A 17,113-nucleotide genomic window follows, 5' to 3' on the forward strand; every position below is an offset into this window, starting at 1 on the left:
ACAGGAGGACAAGCCCTGGCCTGACCTGTATCCCAAGGAACGTGTCCTCTCCTAGTGCCCAGGTAATGCGTAGTCCCCAGGGCTGGACGGGGGGCCCCGGGCAGCGCCGCTCCCCGGGCACAGGTGGGTTCCAGTAAGCGGCAGCAGCGCAGCCAGAGCATGAGCTCAGAGGAATGCACTGCAGCCTGCAGGCCAAAGCAAACCCTGCGGCGGCGAGGCCTTCCCAGAACTGCCCTGAACTCTCTCCAGCACACGCCGTGGCCTCCACAGGGCAGCTCTCCACACGTGCCCCGTGCCGGCCCCCGGCCCTGCTGAGAGCCTCTGGCCCCAGCCTGCTCGCCGGCCCCAGCGCGTGCTCGGGTTGGCTCCAGCCCTCCCTGTTCTGCAGCCCCAGCAGTGGCGTGAAGCACAAAGCAGAGGCAGCGGGCTGTGGGGAAATCTGTATTTCAACAAAATAGCTTGCACTATCTGACTGCTATATTTACACCTGCATGGAGGGGGGTATTTACACAACCTGGCGTTGGGGGGACTATATACAGGGGAGCGGGAGGAAGGTGACAGGGGCAGGGGACATGGCAGGGAGCAGGGCGCTTGACTGGCTCCGCCTGAGGGGCCAGTCCTGGTGGAGCCCTGTCTTCACCTCTGGGGAGGGGCGTCAGGGGCTGCCAGGGCCGGAGGAGGGAGGAGGCAAAATGCCTGGGGTGGGGGCAGCCAGGCCCCAGGGAGCGGGGCTCAGAGCCAGCTGAGCTGGGAGGGGAGAGGGCGCGAGGGCTGGAGGACAGGGAGTGGGGATGGGGACTGGGATGGATCCTCCCCTCCCCGAGGGAGGTGGGCTTTGCTGGTGCCTGTGGGGGAAGGGACAGGCGCTGCCTCCTTGCTCCAGGATGCCAGAGCCAGGAGACGTGGGTGCCAGGTGGCCCCCTGTGCATGGCATGGCCCCCGGGGCGCAGGGAAGCGTGGTTGGAGGCAGAGCATGGTGCGGGGCTTGGCGGCGCGGCCGGGCTCAAACCCCCTGGGGGTCTTTCCTCTCACCCAGCAGCCAGTACGTCCGCATCTTCCCCTTGCCCTGGGGGTGGAGGGGAGCACTCAGCGCTGTGACTGAGCCAGCCCCAGAGTCAGACTCTCCTGAGCCTGCGGCCTGGCTGCAGCGCGGACCTTGTCCAACACTCACCCTGGGGGCTCTGGTGCCACCACTGCCCTCTTGGATGTGACCCGGCATGTCTGCCAGAGCTCCCAGTTCCCAACTGCACCACCCAGCTGCACCAGTGGGTGCCTTCCCTGCCCCCCACCTTGTCCTGGCCTCACCTGCACCAGTGGGTGCCTTCCCTGCCCCCCACCTTGTCCTGGCCTCACCTTCATCTCCACATCCCCACGCAGCTCCAGCTCAAAGCAGCCAAACTCATCCAGGACTTCCTTGGTGGTGGACGAGATGTGGATCTTCAGGGCTGGGGCACACACAGACGGAAAAGAGGTGTCACTGGTGCGTGGGAGCAGGGTGCAACCCGCCACTATGAGCCCCATGGCTGGTCCTGGCCTCAGCACTTACCCTGGCCGTTGGACTCCATGCGTGAGGCCGTGTTCACTGTGTCTCCAAACAGGCAATACCGGGGCATCTTCAGACCGACGACACCAGCGCAGACAGGGCCTGTGGGCACAGGAGCATGTGAGCTGCTGTGTGGTGGGAGAGTAGCTCCCAGCTGTGGCCCCAGCCACAGCCTCTCTAGGAATGCCCCAGTGTGGCACTTGGGTCACCCAGGGGTGGCAGCAGCTCCCTGCAGCCCTGTGCCCTCCACATGGGCCAGCGTGGGCCCAGCAGGGCTGACTCACATGCAGGGCTCACATGGGGCTCACCAGTGTGGATGCCGATCCGCAAGCAGAGCTGGTTGTTGGGCCGGTGCTGGATCTTGAAGGTTTTGACGGCCTCGAGCAGGGCCAGGGCCATGCGGACGATCTCGTGGGCGTGCAGCTTCCCATTGCGCACCGGCAGCCCCGACACCACCATGTAGGCATCCCCAATGGTCTCCACCTGCGGCGGTGGGGTCAGGGGGAGCAGCGGGCCCCGCGCCACCCCGGCAGCACCCGCATCATTGGGAGCCCCCATGCCCAGCCCTCAGTCCCGTGACCCCTCACGCCAGCATTGCGCTGTGTGGGGCTGCGTGCGCTCATGTCCCCCACCTTGTACACATCAAAGTTGTCAATGATGGCATCAAAGCAGGTGTAGAGATCATTCAGCAGCGTCACCACCTGGAAGGAGCACAGGTGAGCGCGGGGCTGCGAGTGGGCACGTCCCTCTCAGCGGCCCACGACGCGGGCACGAGCAGGGGGCTGCCGAGGCAGGCCACGCTCTGCCGCCACCCCACCTGCATGGGGGTGCTCTCAGCCGAGAGGGCGGTGAAGCCCACGATGTCGCTGAAGTAGATGGTGACGCTGTCGAAAGCCTCGGCCTGCACCGTCTCCCCGCGCTTCAGCTGCTCCGCCACAGAGCTGGGAAGGGAAGAGGGGACAGCGGGCACCACAGGCCAGTGCTGCCCCTGCAGAACCCTGCGCTTGGTGCAACCATGAGTTGGGTCACTTTCTCCCTCCCCAAAGCCCAGCACCCCAGGTCTCCTCCCCTTTACCCAGCACAGGCTGCAGAGCCGGGCTGGGGACCCCGCACCTGTCTGGCGGCGGGTGCAGGCTGGCACCCATCCCCGGGACGCTGCGCGCTCCCGTCTCGCCCATCCTCACTGGGGCAGGATCTGGTAGAGCAGGTTCTCTGCCTTGCGCTTCTCCTCCAGGTAGGCCTGTGTCCGCTCCTCCACCAGCTTTTCCAGGTTGTTGGCATACTGCTCCATGCGTGACAGCAGGTTGTCCAGGATGCTGGTGCTGCCCTCCCTGGGGGGACACGGGCACATGGGAAGCAGGGGGGCCGTGACGCACTCTCACTCCCAACAGGGTGAGGTGTTCCCCCAGGGTGGCTCCAGGCACCCATGGCCGTCCCCCTCTCTGCCGGCACCCACTTGTTGAATCTGCGGATGAAGATCTTGATTTGGCCGAAGTCGGGGCGCTCGGCGGGCTCCTGCGCCCAGCAGCGCTCCATGAGCACGGCCAGCTCCTCGCTGTGCACGCTGATGTCGATGGAGGGACGGAAATACGGCTTCTGGCTGTTGCGCACCTTCTGCACGATCTCTGCCGGCACGGGGGGATGCGGTGTCAGCACCGGAGCGCGGGCACCGCGGCAGGGCCGCTCCATCCCGTCCTTCTCTGTGCCCCCCCACTTCTCACCTTTGGGGCTCAGGTCCATGCCCTCAATGTAGAAGGGGCCGTTGCGCAGGGCGATCTCCTGCATGATGATTCCGAAGCTGTACACGTCAGCCTTCTGCATGCCCTGCGGGAGCAGCTGGCCCTTCTGCAGCAGCTCCGGTGCCGTCCACAACTTCTCTGGCAGGACAGGGCCACGAGGCAGTGAGACAGGATCACCCCATCCCACCCCACGGGGACCAAGGTAGGGCTGCCTAGGGTCTGGCGCTCACTGGCGTAGAGGGTGTGTGTGTCCTCGCTGTCGCAGGGCGAGCGGAAGCTGGCCAACCCATAGTCGGTGATCTTCAGCACGAAGCGTCTGTCCACCACGCAGTTGGATGACTTGAGGCTGCCGTGGTGCCCGATGATGCTGTTGTGCAGGAAGGCCATTCCCTGCGCCCAACAGACGGACAGTCAATGCAAAGCTGGCACCCTCGAGCAGAGCCTCAGCACCCATCTCTTAGCCCAGCATCCTCACTGGGGTACCTTGACGATGTCATTGATGAGTGAGTAGCGAAACATCCAGTCCAGATTGATGCTCTCGTTCTCCAGGACGTCCTGGTGAGAGTGTGTTGGATGTGAGCAGAGTCTTGCTGAGCACCGCTGGACAGCAGCACCAAGCACTTGGCCTCACAGGGAGCCAAGGCTTGGCTTGGCCGGGGTGGCTTGGTGGCACCAACCCTGTCACATCCAAGAGCCTCCACCCTGCTGGCACCCCTATTTGCATGGCTGCTGTCCTGCTGGCAAGTCTTGCAGGGCTCGAACAGCCACCAGGTGTTTGTAGTCAGTACAATGAGGTCACCAGCCATCAGGGCTCAGCATTGAGAAAGCTCTGGGACCCTCATAGACATGGGGTGCAGCCAGACTGGATGCCACCCCCTGGGCCTCCTCACCGCCCCCCTACCTGCAGGCTGCCTCGTGGGCAGTACTCGGTCACGATGCAGATGTTGGGGGGGTCGATGCACGCCCCGATGAACCGTGTCAGGTGGTTGAACTGGATGTCTCGCATCTGGAGTTGGAAGCAGAGCCGAGCCAAGATCAGGTGGGACATCCACAGACTGGCCTAGCCCCACGTTCTCATGCCCCCCGCTGCTGACAGGACCAGCCACTGTGCCCCAAGCAGGGTGACCCAGCAGAGCCAGAGCCCAGACCCCACACCTACGTGCTTCAGCTCAAAGAGCACCTGCCGTGTCAGCTCGATGCGCTTCTTATTGACATGCTTGATGGCCACCATGTTGCCCTGGGACGGAGGGGATGAAGGAGAGGTCAGTGCCACACGGGGAGGATGAGGGGTGCACAGAGGGGGGGATGACCAGACACGAAAAATGCTGTAACAGGGACTGTGGGGACATGGCAGGAGCGAGATGACATGCTCACCTTGAAGTGACCGGTGTTGGCAAAGATCTGGAACTTGCCATGGGTGGTCATCAGAGAGCCGTAGCTGGAGCCGTGCTGGGAGAGAAGGAGAGGGTTAGGGATGGGACTCCAGGACCGAGCACCCCGGGGGCGGTGGGGAACGCAGGGGACAGTGCAGAGTGGGCTCTGCAGGGCAAGATCTGGGGGGGCTCAATGCTCTATGGGGAGGGTGAAGTCTATAGGGGCAAGTCTGCCAGGGAGGTGGCTCTACAGGGGACGGAGAGCCGCGCAGGGGCAGGACAAGGCATGGGGCTCCGTGGGTCGCTGTCTCACCAGGGACAGCGTGAGGCGGCTGCCTGCTCTCTTGTGGTACCGCTCGGTGCTGCCGAAGTGCAGCTCGTCCCAGCGGATGCGCCACAGCATGCTGGCCAGCTCCTTCTCCAGCATCAGCTTCCTGGGGAGCACAGCACGGTCAGGCGCCCGTGGCCCTGCACGGGGACACCCAGCGGGCAGGACGGGTCCCCCACTATGCCTAGTGCCCAGCGCATCCAGCCTGCCCCACACTAAGTCGAGGGGTGCCCAGGGCTAAAGTAGAGGCTTTCTGGTCCCCCACTGTACCTGAAGATGAGGAAGCTGGAAATGCCGAACATGACGAAGGTGAGGCCGGCGCCCAAAGCCACGATGGCCAGCATGGAGAGGTGAGCTGCAGGGTGCAGGGGCTGTTAGGGCCACCCAGCTTCCCACCCCACAGAGCTGCCAGACCCTGCAGTGGCAGCAGGTGGAACAGCACCCACTGGAAACCACCTCGAGAGCCTGGCAGAGCCCAGCTGGTGGGTTCCCAGGCACCCGCTGGGGACTGAGGGATGTGAGGCTGAGGCTTAGGGGCCAGCTGCTCTAGTACCCACTTTTATTGCAGGAGGGGTCATCCACATCGAAGACGCAGGGCGGGTTGTCCAAAGGGGGTGCCCCCTTCACCCAGCGGATGGGCTGGCCCAGCCAGTGGATCTGCTTCTCCGCACCCGAGTAGTGTCCCACCACCTACAGGGAGAGAGAGCTGAGCCTGCGGATCCCACAAGCCCCAGGGCCTTCCAGCCTACTCGCAGTACCCCGAGCATCCCGGCCCCGGCTGTGGCATGCTCCCCGCTGTCCTGGCTGCGCAGGACCGGCGCCAGTACCCACCTCGTACTGCCCACTCTTGGGATCGCCCATGGCCCACAGGTTGAAGTCCATGTCCCGGTCGTTGTTGCTGTCCATGCTCACCAGCCCGGTCACCCCTGCATGGGAAGCGAGATCGTGGTGGGACAGGGACACTATCACAGCACATGTGCCAGCACCGCTGCATCCTGGCCAGGCCACCAGCCTCGGCACCCACCCTGGCCCTGCCATTACCCTGGAACTTGCAGTCTCGCATCTTCTGGATGATGCGCGTGACGTTCTTCTTGGAGCCGCCCTCCCGCAGCGTCTCGTTCAGCACCATGGCGTACAGCAGCAGCCCGTCATAGAAACAGCCAGCTACCAGGTTCATCTGCGGGCAGAGACATCAGCATCCCCAGCCCCACTACCCCAGGCACCAGGGCCGTACATGCAGGCTCCAGAAAGAGAACCTCTGGCATTGCATGTAGCCATGTCATTGCACACTAGTGACATACCACAGCCCTACTCAGACCGGTCCCCACAGCCCCGAGCCCAGGGCCCCACTTACCAAGGAGTAGTTGAGCTGCACCCCAAAATTCTCCTTGGCTCGCAGGATGAGCTGCGTTTGGAAGTGCTGGTACTCGGGGTTTTGGGGCTCGTGGTAGGTGATCACCAGCACTGACTGCAACCAAGCACAGCGCCGCAACCGTTCATGCAGGTCCAGCGGTGCTGACCCTGTGCCCATGCCCTGGCAGGGGGGACACAGCACTGCTCACCTGGAAGGCCTCGCGCAGTCCCGAGTCCTGGCCCTGGCCCTGCTGCCAGGGCTTGAAGGTGTCACGGGCAGCGTCGCCCCACAGGCTCTCCCCGAAGACATCCACATAGAAGAAGACGTAGTCACCGTTGGTGAGGTTCTCGCTCTGCGCCCGCTGCATGATTCGCCGCAGCATCTCCAGCGGGCCACACAGGTAGATCACTACGGGGGACCCAGGGCAGGGCTTGTAACCTCCTTGTAATGTCCACATGCTCCTGCCCCCATGGTCAGAGAGCCCAGCCAGTGCCATGGCTCTCATTGCCCTCACAGACCATGTCCATGAGATGCTCCCCATCCTTCCCAGTCCATCCCAGAGCAGCCAGGAGCCTGCTGGTCCAGTATCCCCACTCGAGGGGCTCTGGCGTCCCAGATCGAGGGGCTCCACCAGCCCCAGGCAGGGCAAAACAGGCCCAGCACGGCCCTGGGGCCAGGCCCTGGAGGACGGCAGCCTTTGCCCAAAGGACACCAGGGAATCCAGACTCGGGAAGGGACAAAAACATGTTTGGATTTGCGGTCGTGCGGCAGTAATGTGCAGGTTCCCGGATTCCAGCACCTTTGGCAGCTGCGGCATTAATTGGAAACAGAGCATCTGCTGGTGCGATACACGCGACAAGGGGGTGCCCAGGCCCCGTCCCGCCGCCCCGGCTGCCCCCAGCCCAGCGTCGCGGCTCTGCCGGCCCTGGTGGGACACCTGGCCCCGGTGCTGCGCAGGGGCTGCCCGGGAGCACCACGGGCCATGGGGCCAGCCGCTGCACCGGCTGCGCCCGAGACCGTCTGAAACCCCTCCGAGCAGGGGCCCTCTTCGCCCTCGGAGGGCCAGAGCAGAAGATCCTGCCACTGCCTCCTCCCTCACCCCGGAAAACCAGGGCCCCTGCTCCAGCCAGGCTGGCTGGGAACCCGGGATTGAGCAACGTGGGAGGAGGTGGTGGCGGGCACTGGAGGAATGTCATGCTCAGGCGCTGGCCCCAGCTCGCAGCCCTCCCGCGCGGGGCCAGCGCCCCGCCAGGGCCCTGGCCAGATTTGGAGCACAGGGAGGGAAGAGGGAGGGATGGGACAAGCGAGGAAGCCCTGGGCTGGGTCCCGTGACAGGTGAGCCCCCTGCCGCGTGCGGGCTCGGGGCCAGGCAGGCCCTCCTGACCACCTCGACCATCGGTGCAGCGAGGCAGCCCACAGAGGGGAGCGGAAACCCCATGGGGCCACGCTGGGCACCCGTAGAGGTGCCAGGAGCTTCTTGTGCCAAGTGCCAGGAGGGAAACAAAGTGGCAAACGTGCCACAGAGCGGCCAACGCAAAAACCCCTCTGGCATCACTGCTGAGCCCGGTGCCCCAGCGGCAATGTGTCCCTGCACAGCCAGAGGCTGCTCCTCCCCATCCTCCTCTAGGAACCTCCGCTCTCTTCCCAGGAGATTCAGCTGGGCAGCTCTGCTGCAGGGATGTCCATAGCAGGACATCCTTCTGCCCTACCATCATCCCCGTTCCCGGCTCGGTGCCACCAGCATGGCTGGCCCTGCTGGGAAGGGTCAAGGAGCTTGGGCACAGGGTGGGCGCCTGCAGCAGGTCAGCAAGGGAGGCACAAGCAGAGGATGGGATTTCCTAGCTGGTCAGGTTTTTGACTCCTCCTTTGGCACCTCCTTGGACACACTCCCCCTCGGCCTGCCCCATGGTTCCACGCATGCCCAGCACCAGGACACACATCATCTCCCGCAGCCCAAAGCGTCCCACGGGACAGGCAGTGCAGCACCACGTAAGAGCCACGCGGACGCCACGGGCCCCATGTGGGGCCGCCCCATGCAACCATCACCAGCCTGAAGCCAGCGCCAGGCTGAGGGACGCTGCCGAAAAGCAGCCTAAAGCTCCCAGCAAGAGGCCCAGTGCAGGCTGGGGAACAGCAACAGATGGTGGCAGATGGTGGGACACGGGCGCAGCAGCCTCAAGTGCCAGCAGCAAACCCAGCCTGGCCAAAAGGCCATGCAGAGCAGGGGTGAGCGGGTGATCCCCGGGGGCAGCGCGCGAGGGGCGGGCAGCGGGGCAGGCAGCGGGGGCAGCACGTGGCTCGCTAGGATGCAGGTGGTTGCTGACGCCAGGGAACGAAACCCACACCTGGGCGCCAAGGGAGAGGGACCGTCCTGTAAACCCCCGCTCTGTACTGCCTGCGAGGGATGCACAGGGTGCCTGCGACCACTGTGCTTTGTGTTGGTGCCATTGCAGAGCAGCGCTGCCAACACATGGCCCCCCATGCAAGGCCAACACCGTTGCCCCAGTCCAGTGACTGTTCCCATTCCCGGCCATACTGTGGGGATGGGGAGGACAAAATCCACCCTTCTCCTGGTATCAGCCCCCCCTCTCCATCTCCCCGGGCAGAGGACCTGTGTAGCGCAGGCAGATGCTCTGCTAATTTCCTCAACCTCAACTCTAATCACATGAGCACCTTCGCGAGCTGCGGGAGAGACGAGGGCCCCTGCACGTCACCCAGGGCCCAGCAAGAGGGGCAGCGGGAAGCACGGGGCCTGCCCCCCGCTCTCCAAACCGCGCTGCCCCCAGCTTTCCCCAGCAAAGGCTCATCAGGCTCCTGCCCATCACCTAGGGAAGGAAACTGAAGCCGGAAGAAATGGCCCCCCCGTCCTGCGCGGGATGCTGGCACCGCAGCCCCAAACACCCACTCCTGTCCGCACGCCCACTCTCCAATCTCTCAGCCCCACGTCCTGCCCCCTGGCACCGGGCTGTGACCAGGGGGCCCAAACTCCTCTGCGGGCCAGTCAGGAGGGCCCACACACTGCCCCTGCGGCTCTGCCCACACTGGGCCTCCTCCTGCATCAGCAGGGATCGATGCACATCGGGGAGATTTATGGCACATATGCTGTTTGGAATCACTGATTTTAGCTTTTTTTTTCTGTGCATGGTTTTTTGCTCCCATCCCATGGAAAGTGCCAAGCCCCACAGAGTACAGGGAACCTTCCACCCCTGCACGCAGCCAAGCAAACTGTCCGCTCCTTCTGCTTGTCATGGAATGCCCATCCCATGGGGGAGCTGGCACTACCAGCTTCCTCACCTGTGAGAGCCCTGAGCACCTGGGACGATGGCCCCAAAAGTGGAGCACCCTGACCTGCGCACTCAGGGTCCCAGATACGGTAGAGCCCAGACCGAGCCCCTGGCCCCCAGGAGCCCAATGCAGCCAGGTCCTCCCGTACGCCAGCTGCCTGGTCCATCACAGCCAGCAGCAATGTTCTCTCCACCAGATTTCCCCCGTCCAATCGGGCCCCGCTTGCCCCGGCTCCATGTCTTTCTTAACGACACAGCATCATTTCAGGATCCATTAAGCACCAGCATGGAGCAGTTGTCTCCAGGATCAATAACCCCCGCTCATCAATAATGAAGCAGCATTAGGCTGCCCTTGGTCTCCAGCTGCCTCTGTAAGCCCGTCCATTTCCTCCTGCTCCCGATATAGCAGCTCTCCTGAGGCGCTCTTGGGGCACCAAATTGATTTATCCCTCTATCAGCAGGGTGGGGCGGTCCCCAACCCCCGTCCCTGGGGGCCAGTGCAGCCCTGGCATCTGCCAGCAGCACTCGCAGCTCGCCCGCGTGTTGGTCTCTGCCTGCCCATGCCTCCCCCCCGGGGCTGCCATCACCCCGTCGGTGTCACTGGTGTCACCAGCACAACGCAAGGGCGACCCGGCTGGGGGACATGGCCACCTCTGTGTGCGAGTGACCGCAGCAGGACTGTCCTTCAGCGACGTCCACACTGTCACATGCCGTGCAGGGCACCCGCGGCCAAACTGCCCCAGGGTGGCCGCAACGCAGCCAGTGCAGGCTGTGCCTCGGCTTGCTCAGGAGAGGGCAGGACAGCTGTGACAGGCTGTGACAGGGGTGTGCTCACAGGGCTACCCAAGTGTTCCTGGCCCTGCTCTCGCACCACATGTAACCTGAGACACCCGATAGAGCCCCTGGCAGTGCCCACCTGGGTGAGGGGACAGGGGGATACACAGGGGGATGGGGAGGGGGAGCGTGTGGTCCCCTGGCTGCCCTGGCCACAGAAAGCCTGACAGCAACGGCTGGGAGCGGGGCCAGGGGCTGCTCTGTCCCCTGCTGTGTTGCCCCCATCCCTGTGAGAGTCCCACACAGCTCCCACTGTGTCCCCAGCCCCACACTGTGCCCCACAGCTCCCTCGGTGTCCCTGGCCTCTTTCTGCGCCCTCTGCAGTGCTTTACCCCTTCCCTCCTCCTGAGCCCCACAAAGGGGCCCTTCACCCCTCACATTGTGCTCAGTCCCATGCAGGGCCCCCCTGTGCCCCCTGTGTGCCCGACCCCACACAGAGCCCCCCCCCCTCCCTCTCCCTCACACAGCTCCGCACACGGTCCCTGTGCACACCCCCCCCCGCCTTGCGCTCCCCCCCCCACTGCACGCAGCCCCGCGCAGGGTCCCCACGCAGCCCCCTCGCCCCATCCCCATGCCACCCTGCTGCGCACCGCGCCCGCTGGCCTTGATGAAGTGGACGGCGGCATCGGGGCCGCCCTCGTCGGGCGAGTAGATGTGATGGCGCAGGGTGATGTTGCTGCCCTCCTGCAGCTCCTCGTAGACGCCCTCGATGGTGAAGTAGTAAGGCCGGTCGTCAGTGCGGCGGTCGGCGTAGAGCAGCGCGGCGCGGCTGCTCCAGTTGAAATGCGCGTGCAGGTGGGCCACAAAGGCACCCAGCTTGTGTGCTGAGGGCCCCATGCGCACCGTTGTGCTGTAGAGCTTGCGCTTCTGGCTGAAGCCGGTGGCCACGGCGCCCGCCGTGATGAGCGGCAGGCGCCAGTGCGAGGCGAAGCGGCCCACTGTGGCGGCCGGGTACACGCAGCCCGGCCCAAAGAGCACGTCAGGGTCATGGTAGAGCTTGAGGTCCACGGCCTTGAGCGGCGCCACGTACTCGGAGCAGGCGCCCTCCATCTCCGAGCTCATGAACTCGATGTGCACCGAGAAGGGCCACGGCAGTAGCGGCGGCTCGCCCCGCTCCAGCGCCTCCAGCGCCAGGCTCAACGCCGGCCCCACGCGCGGCCAGGCCCACGCGTAGCTCACGTTGCGCTCGGGCAGCACCACGGCCACCGTGAGGTTGGCGTCTGCCCCGTCGGGGGCCGTCGCCTGCCGCCGCCCGCCGCCTCCCGCCGCTGCCAGCAGCGCCGCCAGTACCAGCGGCAGCCGCGGAGCCATGGGCTGCGCTGGCTCCTGCGCCCCGGCCGCCGCCCGCGGCTCCCTGCGCCGCGCCCGCCCCGCCGCCGGCACCTCCCCCCGGGTGGGACCGCGCCAGCCGCCACGGGGCCAGCGCCCCCTGCCGCCCCTCGCCGCGCCGCCGGCACCGGAGCCGCCGTCGGGGCGGCCACGCGCTCGTAGCGCACCTGGGCGGCGGGGACCCGCGCGGGGGTCCGCGGGAAGGGGTGTCTCTGGGGAAGCCCTAGCTCTGGGCTATTAGGGGGTCTGTACGGGGGGGGGGGGGATGCTGTAGGATGCAGGGGGACGTCCTGCGTGTGGATGTTCCCTCTGAGGGGCACTCCAGGTTATAGGGGTCGGGGGTCAGAGGTGCTCTGAGTGTGGGGTGTTATCACCCCGGGTGGACTGAGCTCTGAGGTGCGGGGAGCGGGGGGGAGGACCCTGGGTATGGGTGTCCCTGCCAGGGGGTGTCCAAGGTTGCGGGATCTCCTTACAACCTTGCCGTCCCCCTGTCCCAGGTGCTGTAGTCACACCGTTGGGGTGGCACAGGGGGCTTGGACTGGAGGTGCTGGGGACAGCGGGGGCTCAACCCCCACCACGGTATCAAGCTGCTGGTAACAACAGGAACCAGCTGGGCCAGGGGGTCCAGGCAATGTCCCTTCCCCAGACGCCACCCCTGGTACCCCCCGGCTCCCCACCATGGGGGGCTGGAGGCAGCAGAGCATCTGCCCTGCGTCTTTCAAGTTGCTGCAGAGGCCCCAGAGCAGGACACTGATGCCAAAACTGTCCGTGGGGCACAAGCCTGTGGGGTGAGGGGACAGGAGGGAGGGGGGGACCCGCTGAGGGGCTGTGAGAGGAGCAGAGGCCCTGGGACAGAGCCCGGGGGGCACCTTGGAGTGAGCGCCAGCTGTGGGGCAGGAAGCCCTGGGCACCCCCAGCACTTCCAGAGCCACCGTGGGGCCGAGTTCGAGTGGCGGGAGGCGGGGGCTGCGCTGGGCAGACGCCCCTGCTCGGGGTTGCCAGGGGTTGCAGTGGGGCCGCGGCAGGGGCAACGTGCCCGCCGGGCTGCGCAGCCGCCGCACACCACATTCCTCGTATTCCCAGCCGGCCTGTGGCCCCACAGGGCTGCTGCGCGCTCCCCCGCCAGCCCCGCGGCTGGCCCCTGCCCCACGGCTTGTGGCCGCATCCGTGCTGTGCAGCAGGGTGACGTTGCCGGGTGCGGTGCCACGGAGTTGCGACGGTGGCCGGGCTGGCACCTCCGCGGGCTGTCCTCCTGCCAGGACCACGGCACGCGTCCCCGTGATGAATGACGTGTCCTTCCCCGCATGGAGTCGCGGAGCTCGGCTTGCACAGCCCGCACAACCTGAGCTCCTGGGATTGGGTTGCCGTCTATAAATACCCCAGAGACGTTGCGGCTTCAAGTGGCAGAGCCCAAGGACACGGCTGGTGTGGGAGCAGATGTAACCAAATGGGGAGCGCACTTGGAGCGGGGAGGGTCTGGCAGCTCCCCCATGGGCAACAACACTGAGGGCTCCAGACCTGGGGGACCGCTGGGGACCCTGGCGCAGGAGGGTAGTGCAGGGGACACCTCTGGGCTGACACATCCACCTCCCCGAGATGGGTCGTGCTGCCTGCACCGGGGTGAAGTGATGCCTAGGCCGTGGGGAGCCCACCCAGGAGTGCAGGGGGCTGCTGCTCTGTGTGGAGCTGGGCTTTGCTCCGGGGCCAGGCTTTGCTCGGGATCCGGGGCTGTGCCGGGCTGGGCAGGGAGTGTTTGCGTGCAAATGCAAACCTGGAGAAGAGAAGGCTGAGAGGGGATCTAATCAGTGTATATAAATACCTCAAGGGAGGGAGTGCAGAGGACGGTGATGGTCTCTTTTCAGTGGTGGCCACTGATAGGACTAGAGGAAATGGCCAGAAACTGAAACATCAAAAATTCCATAGGAACTTAAGGAAAAAATTCTTAACAGTGAGGGTGACAGAGCACTGGAACAGGCTGCCCAGAGAGGTTGTAGAGTCTCCTTCTCTGGAGATCTTCAAAACCCGCTTGGATGCAGTCCTGGGCCACGTGCTCTAGGTGTCCCTGCGTATGCAGGGGGGTTGGACTAGATGATCTCTAGAGGTCCCTTCCAACCCTAAGCATTCTATGATTCTATGATTCTATGAAATGCCAGCAGAGGGGGCCCGGTGACCGTCGCCGCGCGCTGCACAGCGCCCGCGAGGGATGTCGCACGGCCGGGGCACCGTGCACGGTGGGGATAGCGAGGGGCTGGAAAGGAGATGGGGGCTCGCGTGCGGCTCATCCCTGCAGAAGATCTCTCCCCAAAACAGTCCGTTGTTGCCAGTCTGGAACAACCTGAGAGATGCGGTGTGGCCTCCGCAGATGGCAGCCTGCGGGTGACACAGGAGACCCCAGTTGGATCCTGAGAGACACAGAGCTGGCACGTGTCGCTCTAGGGACTGGATAACCACATCACCTTCCCCTCCTGCAGGTTCTGCACCCTGTAACATTGCACTTATTTCCTGCACTTGGATCTGGCTTGGACCTGAGAAGTTTTCCACTCAAAAGCTCATTTTTAAGGATTCAAGGTGAAAGCCACCTCCAAAGCCTTGCCCTGGATCGATCTTCCTGCAGGAGCCCTTCCAGAGACCCCTGTCCCTCCTGAGAGCTCCCTGCAGCAGCCTTCCCCATGTGGTCGGTCTGCTCGGGGGCCCCGGGCTGTCACACATCAGCGCGGAGCTGAGCCCACACCCAGCCATGGTGCTCCCTGCCTGCTTGCACATGCCCCAGTGGTTCCTGTCTTGCTGGGCAAAGGTGGCAAAAAGAAGCTCAAAGTCCCCAGAGCTGGTGATTGTTTAATTGGTAAAAAAAAATGTCCCCTGGGAAGGAGCAGAGGCCACCAGCAGGCTGTGGGAGCATGCCAGCCATAGTCACCTCCGCGCAGGAGCAGACCAGGAAACTGTCAGCCTCGGAGGCGGCTGTGAAGAGTGCTGCAGGCACCAGGAGTGAAGTACCTCAGCACCGCCCGCTCTTGCACCATGCAGAGGAGCCGCACAGGACATGGGAGACGTGTAGCAAACCCGGTCACTGGGAGGTCTAGTGCTCTGGCATAGTCCTGGGAAAGCATGTGGTGGCTTGGGCAGGTGCTAGCTCTCTTTCTGCAGCCACGTTGTGGGCTGGGAGTCCTAAACAGGTTTGGTAATGGGAGGATTTGGGGTGGAAAGGAGGCAGGAGCCACACGCAGGGCCTGGTGGGCTCTGCCCCACCAATGTGCTGGAGGAGGAGAGCTCCTCAGGAGGACACCTCGCTCTAGAACATCTCCAGAAGGTCTCGGCCTCCAGCGCCTGCAGCCACATGGCCCCTCTGAAGCCCTGGAACAGCTTCTGGGAGCTCAGCAGTTCCCCAGGTGCTGTGCGCCCTTCCCTGCCTGCACATTGGCCCTGTGGGTTGCGGAGATGGAGGCGAGCGCGGAGCCATGCCAGGTGCCAGGCTGTGCGGGAGCAGTGAGCTGGCAGCATGAGATAATGTGCAGGGATGGTGTGGTGCACGTGGGGCGACCTCTGCGTTTATGGGCTTCCCGTGCTCTTGTTGTCAGGGTAACCCGAAGGACTCTGTGTTTGCCTTTGGATTTTATGTGCCAACAATGGAAAAACACGGAGCAGAGATGAATATTTTAAAGGGAAAAGCATGGGTAATGTGACAGTTGTGTTGTTCACAGAATCACAGAATGGTTGAGGTTGGAAGGGACCTCTAGAAATCATCTAGTCCAATCCCTTTGCTCCAGCAGGGTCACCTAGAGCACGTGGCACAGGGTGGCATCCAGGTGGGTTTGGAAGATCTCCAGAGAAGGAGACTCCACAACCTCTCTGGGCAGCCTGTTCTAGGGCTCTGTCACCCTCACTGTAAAGACGTTCTTCCTCACATGGAGATGGAACTTCCTGTGTTTCAACTTGTATTCATTAACTCTTACCCTATCACTGGCCACCACGGAGAAGAGTTTGGCCCCATCCTCCCTACATTCTCCCCTCAGATACTTATACATATTGATCAGATCCCTTCTCAGTCTTCTCTTCTCCAGACTAAACAAGCCCAGCTCGCTTAGTCTTTCCTCATAAGACAGATGCTCCAGTCCCTTAATTATCTTTGTCACTCTACACTGGACCCTTTCTAGAAGTTCCACATCCTCAGGGCAGGTTCAGGGCAGGTCCATGCAGCAAGGACAGAGACCCAGTGTGTCCATCAGGTAACATGTTTCCTGAGAGCCACCAGCTGCCAGTGCCTCTCTATGTCCCATCACCTAATGAGACCCACACATGTTGATGGAGTCACTGAGGGATGGTGGCTGGAAGGGACAGCAGCAGCTCAGTCTGAGCCCCCAGAGCAGGGCCAACCTCCAGCAGGTTGCTCAGGGTCTGGCCTCATTGAGGGCTGAAGGTCTCCAAAGATGGAGCTTCCTTCTCTGGGCCCTACTCTAGGGTTTGACCCCCCTCATGGGGAAATGGTAGAATCATAGAATCATTATGGTTGGAAAAGACCTTTGAGATCATCAAGTCCAACCATAAAGTCATCACCACCATGCCTGAGAAACTGTGTCCCTAAGTAAGTGCCTCATCTACACATTTCTTGAACACTGCCAGGGACAGCGATTCCACCACTTCCCTGAGCAGCCTGTTCCAATGCTTCACTACTCTGGAACAGCGCTGGAACAGGCTGCCCAGAGAGGTTGCGGAGTCTCCTTCTCTGGAGATCTTCAAAACCCTCTTGGATGCAGTCCTGTGCCTCGTGCTCTAGGTGACCCTGCGTGTGCAGGGGGGTTGGACTAGATGACCTCTAGAGGTCCCTTCCAACCTTAAGCATTCTATGATTCTATCTTTCTATTCTTTCTGTGTAGAAATTTTTCCTAATTTCTGACCTGACCTTCCCCTGGAGCAACTTGAGGCCATTTCCTCTTGTCCTATTAGTAGTTATTTTGAAGAAGAGCTCGACTCCTGCCTCACTACAATCTTCTTTCACTTTTCTCCTAATATTTAATAACTGGTAGCTTTGAGTGAGTCGGGATGGCAGGGCCACCAGACCCATGGAGGGTCAGTGTCACCAACCGATCTCGAAGGGAAGGGCTCTGGAGCGGACGCTCGTCCTGGAGCTCCTTGTCTAGAGGCGAACAACAGAGCGAGAGGCAGCCCCAGCGCCGACCCCCGTGGAGGCAGTGCTGAACTCCCGGCCAGAGGCGGCTCTGACTCAGCGGGGGCGGAGCCGGCAGGGCAGGCGGGAATTCAAAAGCTGCCCCCAGGGAGTGCGTGCGACCAGGAGCACCGCGCGGCAGTTAGCACAGGCAGGGGTCAGGGAGTC

General features: G+C 63.4%; 1 protein-coding gene across 2 annotated transcripts; it reads right to left on the reverse strand.

The window, feature by feature from the left end:
• Positions 1–1,003: 1,003 nt before the first annotated feature.
• On the reverse strand, positions 1,004–11,766 carry LOC104575503 (atrial natriuretic peptide receptor 2). 2 transcript variants are annotated; one of them, XM_088537443.1, is made up of 22 exons: positions 11,046–11,766; positions 6,546–6,745; positions 6,338–6,451; positions 6,025–6,160; positions 5,815–5,909; positions 5,541–5,673; positions 5,254–5,338; positions 4,969–5,089; positions 4,657–4,731; positions 4,442–4,519; positions 4,184–4,288; positions 3,766–3,837; positions 3,513–3,672; positions 3,265–3,420; positions 3,000–3,168; positions 2,728–2,874; positions 2,361–2,484; positions 2,176–2,244; positions 1,852–2,026; positions 1,547–1,645; positions 1,354–1,445; positions 1,004–1,066 (listed from the first exon to the last, which is right to left on the reverse strand). In XM_088537443.1, exons 1-22 carry the CDS (start codon positions 11,764–11,766, stop codon positions 1,004–1,006), a joined length of 3,189 nt encoding a protein of 1,062 aa, XP_088393569.1. The 2 variants fall into 2 exon arrangements, with proteins under 2 accessions (XP_088393569.1, XP_088393570.1); XM_088537444.1 differs by having other exon boundaries at positions 4,184–4,306.
• Positions 11,767–17,113: the final 5,347 nt, after the last annotated feature.

This window comes from Tinamus guttatus, unplaced genomic scaffold (genome assembly GCF_059628265.1).
Source record: "Tinamus guttatus ecotype Peru unplaced genomic scaffold, ASM5962826v1 Tinamus_guttatus_pri_ptg000770l, whole genome shotgun sequence".
In the NCBI taxonomy this organism is placed as follows: domain Eukaryota; kingdom Metazoa; phylum Chordata; class Aves; order Tinamiformes; family Tinamidae; genus Tinamus; species Tinamus guttatus.

What these genes read in the sequence shown, in the direction of transcription:
- LOC104575503 (XM_088537444.1), bottom strand. Translation starts at nt 11,766, where the DNA reads ATGGCTCCGCGGCTGCCGCTGGTACTGGCGGCGCTGCTGGCAGCGGCG. An exon ending in GCGAGACTGCAAGTTCCAGG is followed by an intron (nt 5,910 to 6,024) that starts GTAATGGCAGGG and finishes CTTCCCATGCAG; the next exon opens with GGGTGACCGGGCTGGTGAGC. An exon ending in CTCTACCAGATCCTGCCCCA is followed by an intron (nt 2,485 to 2,727) that starts GTGAGGATGGGC and finishes TTCCCTTCCCAG; the next exon opens with CTCTGTGGCGGAGCAGCTGA.